Source organism: Glycine soja, chromosome 19, assembly GCF_004193775.1.
Source record: "Glycine soja cultivar W05 chromosome 19, ASM419377v2, whole genome shotgun sequence".
Classification (NCBI taxonomy): Eukaryota; Viridiplantae; Streptophyta; class Magnoliopsida; order Fabales; family Fabaceae; genus Glycine; species Glycine soja.
The window spans coordinates 36711601-36728913 of record NC_041020.1 but is presented as its reverse complement, the minus strand read 5'-3'; the positions used below and the strand labels follow the sequence as shown (position 1 = coordinate 36728913).

Sequence of the window (17313 nt, the reverse complement as noted above, 5' to 3'; positions counted from 1 at the left end):
ACAAATTTACATAAATTTTCTAGAAGATAAAGTTTTTTTTTCTTTGAATTCTAGAAAACAAGGTTATTCAAGTCATTAGACATGACAAACAAACTCATTTATGAATCACGACTCTCGTCTAGACTTTGATAGATGATCTTTGTTTTGATTGGGTAGAGTATAGGTAATATCCAACTTTTTAAAATGGGAATGGATATGTACCTACTTGTCTTGTATTAGACACATAATTATTAAAATACTTTTATTTTATTCAACTTTTTTTAGTTTTGTTCATTTTTTTATAAAAATAATTTTAGCTTTGTTCATTTTTTTTAAAATTTTCTTTTGCAAAAAAAATCTTTTAATTATAAGACATATATGGTATACTCATATCCAGCAGGGAGGGACGAGGATGAAGAAAAAAAAAATTCATACTTATCGAGGATGAGATGAGAATAGATATGGAAATGATTTTGAAGAAATAGGGATGAGAATGGGGAATTACATACTTGTTTGTGTCATATCTACCAGTAACAACAACAACTAATAACAAAGCATCATCAACACAACAACAAATAGAAAATGCTCTTCTTCTTTCATACACCAAATTTCCTATGCTCTTCCATGCCAAACGTTAACCGTTACCCAACTTTTATTTCCCATAGTCACGGTACAATAAAGAAATGGTGTTTTAGCAGCCTCAAGAATGATGCCAATTTTAAATTTCATTCCAACTGTGCAGGTATTCAACTATCTCATTTGGCTTTTGCAGATGATATTATGCTTCTATCTAGAGGAGATATCCCTTCTGTGTCAACTATGTTTGCCAAGCTTCAGCACTTCTGTAGGGTTTCAGGGCTTTCCATCAGCTCTGATAAATCTGCCATATACTCAGCCGGTATTAGGCCTCATGAGCTTTCTCATATTCAGCAGCTTACTGGATTTAGCTTGGGTGACTTTCCTTTTAGATACTTGGGTGTTCCCCCTTTTATCATCTAGATTAAATGTATGTCATTATGCTCTCTTGCTTTCCAAGATGACTGACCTGATTCAGGGATGGAGCAAGAAGTCTTTATCTTATGCAGGTAAGTTAGAGTTGATCAGAACAGTTATTCAAGGAATTGTGAATTTCTGGATGGAGATTTTTCTTTTGTCGCAATTTGTTCTGGACCGGATCAACGCTTCATGCCGTAATTTTCTGTGGGGCAAAGCGGATATTGGCAAAAACAAGCCCTTGGTTGCTTGGTCAGTAGTTTGTTCTCCGAAAAAAGAATGGGGTTTAGGCCTTTTTAATCTCAAGGACTGGAACCTTGCGCTTCTTTCCCGTATCCTGTGGAACTTCCATTGTAAGAAAGATTCTCTATGGGTTCGGTGGGTTCACCATTACTATTTCAGAGGGAGCGATGTGTCGAATTATAATACTTCTTCATCAGATTCAGTTTTGATAAAGAAAATCATTCAAATAAGGGACTTTATTATCTCCAAAGAGCTAAGTACGGAAGAGGCCAAAAAGAGGATTCAATCTTGGAGCACCAATGAACAATTGCTTGTTGGCAAAGTCTATGAATACATTAGAGGTGTCAAGCCAACTGTTAGTTGGTGTTCTGTTATATGGAACCCAGCAATCCCCCCTACGATGTCTTTCATTCTGTGGCTTGCTAAAAGGAACCGGCTGCTTACTCTTGACAAAGTTGCTTTTTTGAACAAGGGTTCCCTCTGTCCTTTATGTTCAAATGAGGATGAGTCAAATGCTCATTTGTTCTTTTCTTGCAGGAAATCTCTCCAAGTTTGGCCTCACATTCGTGATTTGGCTCCTTTCCACAGGTGTTTCACTTCTTTACAGCGTATTACTGACTTTTTAATTAGAGGCAGATCCATATCAGGTGTTCAAGAAAAATTACGTTGTCTGGCTATAGCAATTACAGTTTACTGCATCTGACTGTCTAGGAACAAGCTGATTTTTGAAGATTATCAACTTTCTGTAATAGAGGTTATTAGCAAGATTAAGTTTTTTATGTATAGACAAACACACTTGTTGCATTTGTTTTAGCATCTTGATATAGACTTTCTTGTATTAGGGAGGCTTTTGATTTTCTCTAGCTGCGAAATATGCCCCGTTTATTGTTGTATCATTTTGGGTTTAATATAATTTACATTTTTCCCAAAAAAAAAAAAGAAATGGTGTTTTGGGTTGAAATTTGGGAGAAAACAGAAATTTTTGAGCCACAACTAGATCTAAAAAAACTCAAGCAACACAAAATTGAGATCTAAAGTCTAAAATCCCCCCAAAAAAAAAATTCGTTGTTGCCACTTCCTCCTCCTCTTGCTTGAAGACCAAGTCATCCTTGCAGAGCTCCCATTGGCTGGCTGTCTTCTGTTTCAAAATTTGTTGTAAGCGTGAGTTGTTTGTCGTATACTAAGTGGTCTTACATTGCTACAACAGATCTAGTGTCGCTACGTTCACATACTGTTGGTTAATTTGAAAAATCGAGATGATACTGGATAAATCTGAAGTCATGTATAACACTTTCAGATTGAATCAAATTTCGGGGTTCAACCAAAATTGTTCAATCGGATAAAATCAGAAGATTATAATTCAAGAGTTTTGTTTTGGTCTTGTATGTTTTGTCACCCGTTGTGCTTTCTGAACCAGAATGATTATTTATGATCAAAGAACAGGTGGTTTTTGGCGGTTGATGGAAGTTATTTCTTTTTAAAAACTGCCGTTGATGGAAGTTTTAGTAACTTCCATGTAACTTTCAAAATTTTCCCAAACCGAACATCTCGTTATTACATTAAAACAAGCGTGCACTCTTATTTTAACATAATAAAGAGATCAATTACACTAAAATGTCCAACAAACCTCCCCCATTTTAGTGTAATTACCGATCAAATCACCAAAGTCATAACATACAACAAACTACTGCATAGATGAAATATTGTGACGATTGAATTTCATCTTAGCAAATTACACGTTTCAAATATTCGAATATCAGGGTGTCACTAAGGATTGAACCCTTTCTATTCATAATGAATACATGAAGATAATTTGCACAATAGCTTATAACATTACTCTTGCTCGACACTAATTTACTAGCCTGTGTCCCTATCCTTCATAAGCATATCAAAGCCAAGTCCCAGCTTCTTGAAGCGGCTAAACTTCATGCTTATATAGGTAGTTCTTTTCTTTCTTGCACCTGCAAATGCAATTTTTCAAAAGAACCATTGAGAAGTTATACTTCAACCTCCTTAACTTGCAGAACCGAACACATACCTTTTGGGATACTTTCGATGATGTGTTCCAATCTCTACATGTTAAGCTTTCCACATTGAATTCAGCACCTAATGTCATATTAGATGGGAATTGGGTATCTTAACATAAGAGATTTCAGATGGACTTTAATCCTAATCCCACAGCCGACCTTTTCACGAGATCTCTACTTAACCCTTTGGTTAAATGATTGGCCAAATTATGCTGAGTTCTCACAGCCCTACATCCCCAAATTTTGAGATAACTCAAATTTGGTGTCTTTTTGTGCCAAAGTTCATATGGGGTAACCTTATTCCTTTTGTTAGGAATTCGGTTCAACAAGTAACAGGCTGTCAACATAGCCTCACCCCAAAATCCTTCACTTAAACCCGAATAGGATAACATGGAATTCACCATTTCTTTCAAGGTTCTATTCTTCCTTTCGGCTACACCATTCTGTTGTGGTGTATAGGGAGCTGTAGTTTGATGTATTATTCCTGTAGATTGAAAATAAACCGGATCATAATACTCACCTCCCCTATCCGTACGAAGAGTTTTGATTAGCCCATTTTTATAAAGTTCTACCTCTTTCTTATAAATTTTAAATTTCTCAAGAGCTTCATCTTTTGTATTTAATAAATATACATAACAATACCTTGATGCATCATCAATAAAAGTAACAAAATATTTTTTATGACCTAATGATGGAGTAGCATGCAAATCACACAAATCACTATGAATAAGGTCTAAGACTTTAGTCTCACTTTTAACATCCTTAAAAGGTTTCCTAGTGATCTTGGTCAACATGCAAGTTTTGCATTTTTCAATGTTCATATCAAAAGGAGGAATCATACTTGTTTTTGACATATCTTTTAATCTTTTGTAATGAACATGTCCTAATTTAGCATGCCAAATTTCTGATTTTGTCATATTAGTTATAGAACTACATGAGGCCATACAAACAGATTCATGAACAAAAGGAACATCAATGTTTAATTTAAACATTCCATTACAACGATAACCAAATCCAACAAACGAACCATGTCTTGACAAGATGTACTTGTCACTTTCAAGTACTTGCTTGAAACCACAATTATTTAAAACCATACCAGACAATAAGTTCTTATGAATACCAGGTACAAATAAGACATTATCCAAATACAAACTTTTTCCGGAAGTAAAAACTAAATTCACACAACCTAATCCTAGGATTGGTTCAGTTGCAACATTGCCCATCTTCACAATAGAGCCATCATCGATTGGTCTAAATTCCTTGAACCAATGACGATCTTTGCACACATGGCTTGTTGCTCCCGAATCAAACCACCAAGCAACGTCATCATCCTGCATATAGAATGCATCAGATATTAGTGATACATAATTTGAATTCGTATTCGAATTAAAATTATTCACTACAGTCTGACCTTGTTGCTTTTCAGGATCATTAGACCCACTTGGACCAGCCTTGTTCTTTCCTTTGAACACCCGACAATCCCTCTTTAAATGACCAGGTTTCCCACACTTTCAATATGACAATTTTGTCTGTTTGTTTGGACCTTTGTTCTTATTTCCTTGAAATTTTCGTTTGTTACCTTTAGCATTGTAATTTTGCTTAACTGTTCCACTTTCCTCTACCATATTAACGGAAGAGGAACCTGCTACATTTTTATCATTGACTTTGTCAATTTCCTGAGCCCTCAACGACTCCTCAATCATGAAATGACTACCGAGTTGAACCAGAGTCAACTTTTCCTTCTTATGTTTCAAGGTATACTTGAAGTCTTTTCAAGAAGAAGGCAGTTTATCAATTATAGATGAAACTGCAATGGATTCATCCATTTTCAAATCATGTTGAGTAAACTGACCCAAAATCCGCAGCAGTTCATTATATTGTTCCATAACAGGCCTCGAATCAATCATTTTGTAATTAAAGAAATTACTAACTAAGAATTTGTTACTTGAGGCATCTTCTGGAGAGTCCCATAATTCCTTAGCAGACTCAACATTTTGATAAATATCAAAGAGAGAGTCAAACATACCGTTCAGAATGTGTCCACGACAAATGTAATCGTCGTTCTCCTATTTCGAACGCTTCCTTGTTTGATCCAGAGTTTCGTCTTCCATAAACACCGACATCGGTGTACTCAGCACATACACCACCTTCAATGTTGTCAAGAGAAAGTGCATCTTCTTCTGCCATCTTCTGAAATCCTGCCCTTCAAACTTGTCCAACTTCGCAAACTTACTTGTTATCTTCGAACTATCGTTCGTCATCTCGAAAAATTTGATTCAATCTTTTGTTGGTTAATTTGAAAAATCGAGATGATACTGGATAAATCTGAAGTCGTGTATAACACTTTCAGATTGAATCAAATTTCGGGGTTCAACCAAAATTGTTCAATCGGATAAAATCAAAAGATTATAATTCAAGAGTTTTGTTTTGGTCTTGTATGTTTTGTCACCCGTTGTGTTTTCTGAACCAGAATGATTGTTTATGATCAAAGAACAGGTGGTTTTTGGCGGTTGATGGAAGTTATTTCTTTTTAAAAACTGCCGTTGATGGAAGTTTTAGTAACTTCCATGTAACTTCCAACCGTTGATGGAAGTTTTAGTAACTTCCATGTAACTTCCAAAATTTGCCTAAACCGAACATCTCGTTATTACATTAAAACAAGCGTGCACTCTTATTTTAACATAATAAAGAGATCAATTACACTAAAATGTCCAACACATACGTCTTAAACCAAAGCGATGCGATCTGTTTTAAAGCAACAACAAAGGTCGATTTTGGTTATAACCAAGAACTGAAACAGTAATGTTGGTCGGAGAGGAGAAAAAAAATCTTAGCTGTCGTTGTTGGAAAACCGTGAAGGGACAAACTTGGAAAGAAAAAAACGCACTCATCCATAGTGTGAACATGCTAGATACCATCTTGTTTGGATTGAAAAAAAAAAGTTACTTTGAAAGTTATCTTTTATTCTTTTTTTCATTTGTTTGGTTCGATAAAGTGTGAGAAGAATAAAAATGTTTTAGTACAGAGGCATTTTTATTCTTGCATGAGATAATTCATATGCAGCAAAGTGAAAGAAGGGAAGGGTAAACTTAGTATATATATATATATATATATATATATAAAATGTCATGTTTATCTCACTTCATTTTAGTGAAGAATGATTCATCAGTTTTTACAATCGTCTTCCTGCTCTCAAATGTACTTTTACATAACTAAAGTATGGATGTTAATTTCATAAAAATATAGGAAAGTAGATAGTTTGAGTAAGATGGAGAATTCATTAATAAATTTAGTCTGAATTGCATCATTTTTCAAAAGTAAAACTGAAAATTGATCCTCTCCGTGTATAAAAGTTTGTTCTATGTAAATTTGATCCAAACTAAAAGATCTAATTCAATAAGAAAAATCGGATGTCAATTATTGTATATGTTAATTTATGATTAGATAGCAGTTTAGCATTTTAGAATTGTCAATGGATCAAATCATATATTATTTTGTCGGAATACTCGTATGTGTTGACAAAAATGATAAAAAATTCGACTCCTATCATATTAGAGGGGTTATATTATATCAATTAACGTTCATGTATTTGTCTCTCCATTGTGTACATAATTAACTACGCTCAAGTACTACTCATTTCAATTTTCAATCAGAGGAACTAGTAGTAGTTGTAGTAGGTATCAAATATGGAAGTATATGGGTGGGAAATATTAAAAACAGCCTGAGCATGCATCATTGACTTTAAGTATGTGCTTATATTTCAATTCATTTTTGTCCTTAAAAAATTTTGAAATGACATTAGAGTTAGATTATTTTGAATGAGCTAATAACTTTAAAACACATCTAAAGGCTACATTTGATAAACAACCAAGGAAACTAAAGGATAATGATGCATAGAAAATTAGAGAAAATGATTTGTTTGGGTTTGTTTTTCTATGGGAAAGATTCTCATTCAAAATCCGAAGGTCCCCTTTATCTCATCAGTAGTTGAAGCATCTAACATCAGGCATCTCCTTGCAGACGTTCCTCAATGTTATCCTCTTTATTAACAATTGAAAAATATTGTTCATTAAAAGGAACACAGGGCACTTGGACTCTCCCTTTTTTCCTCTCTTTAACAATTCTTCACATATAATAGGGAAGTTACATTTTTCTAGTACTATTGCAATTTTTATTTTATTTTATTATGCATGGCAGTTTAAGTTTCTATTAATTATTTGATATTATTTATTTAATTTATCTTTTTTGCCATATCATTTAAACTTGTAGAGCTATTATTCATACCACACTATTCAAATTAGTACCAAAAGTTACCATACTATTCAAATTGACGAAGCTTAATCTCTTTACGTACCTTTTGCTTTATAATAATAATTTTTCAAGCTACGTTAAAGGACACAATTATTGCTAACATGATTAATGAATTATTATGGTCATTATGATAAATGCTATCATAAACTTAATCTCGGAAAGATTTTCCAAGATAACATTACCATATTGGATTGCTACTTTTAATAGTAGCACAATAAACTTGTGTCATTTTCCCCATATCTTCATTCTTGTCTAACGTGAGATCCATTGTAAAACTTCTAGTGGCATACAATATCTAGTTATTTTCAAATTTCATTTTATAATTAAAAAATAAGCAGAAAAAAGGAAAACATTTCGAGGGTTAACTTAGACAGAATAGTTGTTTTAGGTTAGCTGATGTTAGCTAATTGTCTTAATCAACAAAGTAGACAAGGACAATGTCACACAAATCAAAAACTTGGAATCGGTTGAAACATGATGAAGAAGAATCTATGAATAAAACATAATAGAGGGGAACAAAATGTCTTTGGTGGCGTGAGAAGAGGGGTACAACTTACAACAAACGCAGCACGCACGATATTATAAGATATAATATATATGCATGAATCTTTAATATATTATTATTGTTATGTGTAGCCACATAGGTGAGGTGACCACCTTAGTGCCAAGCATGGCTTCAATGATCTCTTAGTTCATGGGTGCATCTGAAGGATCATTTTGGAGCCTCCAAGTGGCAGCTATTCATGCCTTCACTACCATACTTTCAACTGTTTGACCTAGCAAAAATGTGGGGAAGAATGAGGGCAAGGACTTGGTATTCTCTATCTCTCTAAAGCATACTTTCTTAGTATTTCCTTTTTTTACACTGTTGGTTTTTATCTAGGTAGCCCTTAGGATTCTTCACCAAATTGGATGTTGACCTAAGGCGTGATTTTATGACCTTTTCAAGATGTAGGAAAGTAATAAAACAATAATTATTATTATTTTTTTAAATATGACATTGGTAAAATATATTCACCAACTTTCATGATAATTAATCCTCCTGCTGAGAAACTTATTGTGGAATTTCAATCTTTTTTCATAGCAATGACTTGTTGATACAATACTTATTACTTAGTATCTCTTGATTAGGAGTTAAAGATTAATTTCTTTAAGTATTAATATCCATTTAAGAGATTGACCTTTTTTAAAAAATATTTTTTTTATATGTATGGATCTTTAATACAATTTATCTTAAACAATACTCGGTATATATTTAAATAAATAGATAGACATGGACCATATCGTACCTTATGAGAAAATTCTAGAACAAAAGAAAAAATCTGAGCCATTTTAGGGCCAGGGAGAGGCATTGTTGGAACTTAGAATGCAGGTCTTTAGTTAATTTTATTTATTTTTCCTGGTTGTTTAGAATCAATACTTTTGAGAAGAGAAAAAGAAGAATAGGAATATGACTAAAACTACATTAAATAAGAAAAAAAAGATTAGAAGTACGACTAAAACTACATTAAATTGATTATCTATGGAGTCCAGTTTAATTATTTGAATGATTATATATCAATTCTTATAAATAAATAAAAAATTGATTATGTTTTTGGCACATACATTCAAACTGAGGCTTGACTCTTTCAGTAATGCAATGCCCACAAAAGACGCACGTAGAGATAGGCGCGGTCATTCAGTTGAAAAAGTAAAGGGGGTATTGAATTTGAAGGACACCCTGTCTGCATCATGTAAAATTTAAAATACACTTTCAAAAAATTAAACAATTAACTAATTTAAAGATGTGCATGTAAATATGTAATATATTAATCCCACTTGCTTGCTGAAAAGTTAGGCACCTTTTTCATACACACACATATATATATATTCTCACACAGCTTGCAAACAACATGAAAATTAAGTAATATCCAGCTTTCCATCAACATTGTGAGAGCTGAAACACTTTCTGCTCCTCTTGTCTCTTTTTGATATATCTTCATCATAATTTCTCCAACTCACACCATTTTGTTTAATAAAACTTGTGATGGAAATTCAATTCCAACAACCAAACCTGCAGCATCAGAAATCAGGCATTGCAATCACCAAAGGTGGCAAGTTCAAAGGGAGAAGCAGAAACAACAACACCAACAAATTTGTTGGGGTGAGACAAAGGCCCTCAGGGAGATGGGTAGCTGAGATCAAAGACACAACTCAGAAGATAAGAATGTGGCTTGGCACATTTGAGACAGCTGAGGAAGCAGCAAGAGCCTATGATGAAGCCGCGTGCCTTCTTCGCGGATCCAACACTCGCACCAACTTCATCACTCATGTCTCCTTGGATTCCCCTCTTGCTTCTCGAATTCGAAATCTTCTTAACAACAGAAAAGGTATCAAAAAAGAGGAAGATGCTAATGCTAATGCTAATAATGCACCTGCCCCAAGAGTTAGCACTACTAGCAGTGCTACTAGCACTGGTACTAGTAGTAATTCAAGCAATGGAAATGACAACAATGACCAGTCTCTTTCTACCGTAACAACTCAAAGTTCAAATCTGTTTGATGATGCCTATAAACCAGATTTGAGCAATTGCAGGGAGGAGTTTGAGTCAGGTCATCAGTCCAATACTTCATGGTGTTTTGGACCTGTCTTTGATCGTTTCCCTATGGCTCAAATATTCGATATACCAAAGATTGATGATGGCCTCACTAATGCAGCTGATTTGGATCTTTCAGAATTTGAAAGAATGAAAGTTGAAAGACAAATATCAGCTTCACTCTATGCAATTAATGGGGTGCAAGAGTACATGGAAACTGTTCAGGACTCCAATGAAACTCTCTGGGATCTTCCACCCTTATGCTCATTGTTCTGTTAATCTTGAAGGTCTAAATGATCCTGCAATTATTCCTTCTCAATGTCCTATTTATTTTACTATTATTGAAGATTTGAGGAAGGGGTGTGGGATCTAAGGATTGATTGAAATATTACAATAACAATATAGCTTTGGTGAGATATAATTTTGTTTTTCTAACTGCTTAATGTCAGCAGGAAGATCCATGAGTTGCATTTTGTGAAAGCTCTTTTTCAATCATTATTATGTAAAAAGTCTAAGCATTTATGTTCCTTTTTTCACATCCTAAATGTCAAAAAGTAAATCTTCAAATCTTTTTGTATCAAAGTCTCCTTTCTAGGAATAAGTCTGTGTGATATGAAAATCTAGACTTCGGAGGCAAAGTAAGCAAATTGGAATCTTGGATCTTAGAGCAAAAATCAAAATGACTATTCACCTTGATTTACATGAATAAACAATAGAAATCACGCACATTAATTTCCTTCCTACATGAAAGGGACAAGTACTATGCTTGCTTTGTTAGTAACAATTAATGAAAAATATGGTTCCGTATCTTCTCAGATTTTGGTCCAATGCTTTTGCATAACTCATGCCTTTTGGTAATCAGATTTGGCTATATGGTTATTTACCCAATCAATTATGGATACATAAACTTGTCTCATTCTCTTGTCCCAAACCTTAGCGGGTGAACCATCATAGAAATGATTGACTTTGGAATCTTTATTTAATAACTTTGGAGATTAAGTGATAGGACTAAGATTAAATTACCCATCACATCCAAGGATAAGGTAACATCTTGCTCAGTCTTGTGGACCCAGAATCTCTCTTTTTAATACTGTACTTTTCTTAATTCTTATCCTTTATTCTCTTCCATTTGGCTCGTGAAGACTGCATTGAGACTTAGCTATCGAGAATAGCACTCCAAAACAACCATCTAGATATTACCAATTGCTAAAACTCTGAAGTAAGGGCAAAAACTAGACAGTGGTTGTTTGAATCTAAGAAGTTGGCCTTAAGAGTTGGAAGAAGAGACAAACCCCATGGGAGGTATAAAAAATGATGTGAAAAATTCTAGACCAAAGAATAAAGAACCATTCTTAAAGACATGCTTTCAAGGAATAATTCAGCACCATATTTACAAAAGAAAAGGAAATATGAATGAAAAATAATATTACCAACAAGGTCTAGGCTCCAGCAAAGTTGGTAGATGGTGGGATTCCTTAAGCATGTTGACAGGGGTTCAATTCCCTGGTCGTACATATAGAAAAAACTTTGTTGGAAGAGACAAAACCCACTTTGATGATCTTTATCTTTCGAGGATTAGTCTCATGACTTCCAACTATAGGGATACCTTGCTTTTAGAAAGAAAAAAAAAGGAATATAAATGTTTGTAGTGAAGGATAAGCTAATGACATTTATTTTGTTGAGAAAGTCAAATTTGATAGATACATGACACTCCAGAACATGAGTGGAGACAAATCACGTCTGAACCTGGTCTTAGGTATGGTCTTAGATTAAGTATAAAGGAATTGCTCGGGCGGAGCCTGCAAAGGCGTAGGAGTCAAAAAAATTTGACCAAACAAGTAACTTGTTCAATAACAAAAAGAGGCTTGCTTCATGCTATGTAACACCACTATTATGATTAATATTCATGGCATGGTGGACTTCTAGTCTTCCACTAATGTTCAATACAAATGGTAGGATTTATTTTATCATGACGACATTAGTAATTTTTCAGTCTTCTACCTTTAAAATGAAAAAATAAAAGGGTTATAATCCAATACGAAGTAGGCAAGCTCTACGATTGGTTTATGGTAAAAGCTTGCATCCTCCAATTCTGCTTAGGCCTTCGAATTTGAAATTAATATATTATATACCTGACCTTTTATGTACAAAAAGACCATGTAATGTAACTAGATTTTCCTTTAATGTTGTATAGCATAGAAGTGTAGAAGTGGAACCACGGACCTTCAACTTGTTTCCTTTCCTCAAAAACTTGGTTTTGCAATACAGAATTTCTCCTGATCAAGATAGTTTGTTTCTGGATGTACTAGTATTGGAGGGAGTAATTGGTTGAAGTGAGTATGAATGTAGGAACTAGGAAATGATATTAAATGACATATTGTGCCCAAATACATTACCATTTTTCACCTCTTCATTTTCCACCAGCCTATTTTCAGTCATAAAAAGCTCAGCAGAAGAGAGTTGCATATAATTATGTTAACAGTGCCTTCTTTGGATTTGCAGCACACGAGCTGTGGTTTAATATTGGAAATACATTGGCTAGTTTAGATGACAATCACCATTTGAAAGTTTGGATATACATTATTATAGTTTATCTGCAAAATTTATGCCTTTAGTCCCTCATCGTTTTGCTATATTTTTAACATATTATTGCAAAAGATAAAATAAACATCTGATTTCTTTTAAGTAATGGAAACTGCAGCACTCCTACGCTATCCTTTATTTTGCTCTTTCACTGAAACTTAAAAGTGATTCAAACTGACAAATAAACCACTGCTTCTCATGAGGAAAGCAATTGTCTCACCCAACACTAACAGAGCTAGCACACAACAGAAAGATGCTTAAAATTCAATGGACAAGGATAGACATTAGACAGAGGAAAGAAGGTAGATGTAGGTAAGGTAGCTGGTGATGAATGATTGACTACTTTGAGTAATCATCGGGTTCTTCTTCTTCTTCTTCGCCTTCTGCTCCAACCTCTTCGTAGTCCTTTTCAAGGGCAGCAAGATCCTCCCGGGCTTCAGAGAATTCACCTTCTTCCATTCCTTCACCCACATACCAGTGGACAAATGCCCTCTTAGCATACATGAGGTCAAACTTGTAATCAATGCGTGAGAACACCTCAGCAACAGCTGTGTTGTTGCTTATCATACAAACCGCTCGCTGCACCTTGGCCAGATCACCTGCTGGTACCACTGTTGGAGGCTGGTAGTTGATACCACACTTGAAACCAGTAGGGCACCTGAAATTTGCCATCAAAATCACCCTATAAGATTTTTGTCAAGAAAAAATGGAAAACTTCAAAGAACATGTCCCCAAACTAGCTATTATTGGACAAAGTATTATGTTATTAGAATTACAATAGAAGGAAAAAAACCGTTAGGCAAGGAACACATTCTAAACTATCACTCATAATATGATATTACAAGGAAGTTTACTTACCAGTCAACAAACTGAACTGTTCTCTTTGCCTTGATATTTGAAACAGCTGCATTTACATCTTTGGGAACAACGTCTCCGCGATACATCAGGCAGCATGCCATGTACTTGCCATGTCTTGGATCACACTTAGCCATCATACTTGATGGCTCAAAAACAGCGCTGGTGATCTCGGGAACTGATAGCTGCTCATGGTAGGCCTTTGCAGCAGATATTACAGGGGCATAAGATGAAAGCATGAAGTGAATACGAGGATATGGCACGAGATTAGTCTGGAACTCGGTAATGTCCACATTAATCGCGCCATCAAATCTCAGGGAAGTGGTCAAGGAAGAGATAATTTGAGATATCAGACGGTTCAAGTTAGTGTAAGTTGGCCTTTCTATATCTAATGATCTTCTGCAGATATCATATATAGCTTCGTTGTCCAAAAGCACAACCACATCAGTGTGCTCAAGAAGAGAATGAGTGGAAAGGACACTGTTGTAAGGTTCAACAACTGCAGTAGATACCTGCATGATAAACAGTACTATCATAAAGGCATTCCAGATGGATAATCAATAACAAAATACACATACAAACAATTAATAAGTAAACAATAAAACACAAGTTAACAAAACCAAGAAATCCCTAGAGAATGTAGAGCAACAAATGAGAAAAAGTTATCTGTATCTATAGTAATTTAAGCCTAGTGGGTAGTTTACTTTGTGACAATGTTACATTGCATCTTAGAATATTCAAAAATAAAATAGGGGACATCCTACAATATTTCACTGGATTTGTTTCCATTTGAATTTGATTAGTCAGGCAAGAAATATATTTCCTACAGGAATACTGTCCTGAATCAAAGACTAGAAAATCCGAAGACAGAATGATGTTAACAAGTGTTTGATGCACCACAAACAGATCATTTTACTTTCTTTGTTATTTTCCAATGATTTAAATAAAATACCTGTGGAGAAGGATAGATGGTAAAGCCAAGTTTAGACTTCTTCCCATAATCGACAGATAACCGCTCCAACAGTAATGATCCCAAACCAGAACCAGTACCACCACCAACAGCATTGAAAACCAAGAATCCTTGCAAACCAGTGCAATTGTCTGCTAATTTTCTGATACGATCAAGGCATAGTTCAACAATTTCTCTTCCAACTGCATCATAAATACACAGTAAATGGCATTTTCCAGCTAAAACAAGGAAGAGAATCGCCAATTTTGATCTACGTCAGAAATTGAATTACCAGTGTAGTGTCCCCTTGCGAAGTTATTAGCAGCATCTTCCTTGCCAGAAATTAATTGCTCAGGGTGAAAGAGTTGTCTGTAAGGACCAGTTCTTACTTCATCAATAACACTAGGTTCCAGATCAACAAATAAAGCCCTTGGCACATGCTTGCCGGATCCCGTCTCGCTGAAGAAGGTGTTGAAAGCATCATGTGCTACACCAACTGAGGTATCACTGCAAGCAGATAGAAATGAAAGTTATTGGTATAAAAGAAAAGGGAAAAATAATAAAAATGGATTCGTCAAAACAAAAATTAAGTTCTGGTTTTAGAGTAATGAGAAAATAGAAGCTTAGAAACTAGAAAGTGATAAAATTCATTCGATATGAATTTGGACTCCAAATGGTTTTATACTCTTAACACCCCACCAAGACTCCACAATAACTCAACCAATTAATGGGAAACAATGATAGAAACAACATGAACAAGTTAAATTATAAGATTCTAGAATTACATTTAAACATATAACTACAGAGCAGAGTAGTAATATGTTGATCCAAATTGAAGTGATATTCCTAGTTTTCCAGTTTGGCAGAGTGCTAAACAGTGGACCCTAGAAGCAATTTGGAAAATATACCAAGTTTAAGGTTACATCTAACTGAGCAAGTAACACAATCAAGTTGAAAATCAATCAAATTAATCTTTCTTATATCCAATGCCAAAAATTGAGTAAAGAAAATACACCAAACTCAAAAGACCTAAAGAATCAAGCCAAATTACATGAAGATACAACCTACCAAATACAGAATTCATGTAAACAACACATAAAACAGCAATGATCATATAAGGCAGTGTACCTAGGCATGGTGCCATCAGGGTTAATTCCATGCTCAAGGCAATACAACTCCCAGCATGAATTCCCCACCTGAATTCCAGCTTGTCCAATATGAATACTAATTATCTCTCTCATCTTCTGTGTCTCAGTTTCTCCCTGTGATGCAAACAAAAATCACAAGGAAGAGGAGGAAAGTGCAAAGGAGAGAAAGCAAAGAAGATTCTTTGGTATTTGTTTTATTTCCTTGGAGTTATAACCTGACATAAACATTAGCACATGAAGGATGGCTAAAAAGTCAAATGGTTACAAACTTCTTTTACAGTTGATAAATATCTTAAATTATTGAAGAGAGTTTTGCAATAATGAAGTGGGGGACCCTCATTTGGAGCTAAGATAACAGATCGGTGGGGTTGAAAGGGTCCATTGTTTGGGTCGGTTTTGCAACTTATCTGTGGGGGCAAGAGTCCTTGTCTCCTTTGCTGTTATTTCATGTCATGGCTCGGCACAAAACAGGCATGACATGCACATGCACTGATGAGTATAAAAGTTTTTATACGTTCAACCAACAACTACAAAACCTAACCAAAATTTTAATCAATTACAAATTATTGATATAATTTTTAAAGTTATTATTATGAAAATTAATAATTTTCTTACATGTAATATTTCCTCGGTTCTTATTTATAAGACATAGTTGACTAAATTATATTTATTAAGAAAATTAGTTAATTTAAATATTAACATTAAATTTGTCTTGTAATATTTTTTCATAACAATAATGAGAACCTATTCATCTTTTTTAATCTTCATAAGAGATATAAAGTAATAATTGAAAGTAACATTTAATTATAAATAAATAAATAAGGATATTTTTAGTTTAAAATAATTAATGCACAAGAAAAATAAAATGATTGACTATATTTTATAAATAAGATCCGAAGGAATAATTTAATGTTAAATGATAATATTAACAAAATTTTACACTGGCTTCGATATATATATTATTTAAGACAAAGCCTAAACACAAGTTCTTATTTGTTTTTCAATGAAAATTAAAATTTCTTCTTAGTAATCCACTTAATAAAGATTTGCATGTCAGAAAAAATCTCTATAACTGTATACAGTTTTGTCCTAATATTTCATAGTTAACATATATATATATATATATATATATATATATATATATATATATATATTCCGGGAATATCTATATCTATTATTATTATTATTATTATTATTATTATTATATATTCCGGGAATATCTATATATATTATGCATTATTTATCTTGTATTCGTGACACATCTTTTTCCAGTCGCTGTACCAGCTATACAACTGTTGACGTTACTCTTCCACGTTTCTCTTCAATTAAGACTGTTAAGTAGGATATTTTTCTTAAAATGTATCAGATTTTTTATTACACCACTTGTAGGATGATATTAATTGAGTGATAGATTTTTTTCAGTCAGGAAAAAAAAAGCCAAAGCAAACGAAAAACAAAAACAAGAGTCTAGTTTTAATTGAGTGACAGTTACAATGCTTAGATTAGGATTAAAAATTACTCCACAGGGATTAGAAAAATTGAACTTAAAAAGATAGACATTTTATTTGTGCGGACTAGGGTCTAATCAATGATAACGTCTGTTTTTACTTCTTATTTTTGTAATGATTGATTGATTACTATGCTTTTTAA

General features: G+C 33.9%; 2 protein-coding genes across 2 annotated transcripts; one reads left to right on the top strand and one right to left on the bottom strand.

Moving 5' to 3' along the window:
• Nucleotides 1–9461: 9461 nt before the first annotated feature.
• Nucleotides 9462–10563, top strand: LOC114399767 (ethylene-responsive transcription factor ERN1-like). The gene has a single exon (XM_028361984.1). The coding sequence runs from the start codon at nucleotides 9580–9582 to the stop codon at nucleotides 10405–10407; it is 828 nt and encodes a 275-aa protein (XP_028217785.1). The 5' UTR covers nucleotides 9462–9579; the 3' UTR covers nucleotides 10408–10563.
• A 2214-nt stretch (nucleotides 10564–12777) lies between these two features.
• Nucleotides 12778–15890, bottom strand: LOC114399765 (tubulin alpha-6 chain-like). The gene is made up of 5 exons (XM_028361983.1): nucleotides 15644–15890; nucleotides 14808–15022; nucleotides 14519–14718; nucleotides 13570–14078; nucleotides 12778–13369 (listed from the first exon to the last, which is right to left on the bottom strand). Exons 1-5 carry the CDS (start codon nucleotides 15754–15756, stop codon nucleotides 13051–13053), a joined length of 1356 nt encoding a protein of 451 aa, XP_028217784.1. The 5' UTR covers nucleotides 15757–15890; the 3' UTR covers nucleotides 12778–13050.
• Nucleotides 15891–17313: the final 1423 nt, after the last annotated feature.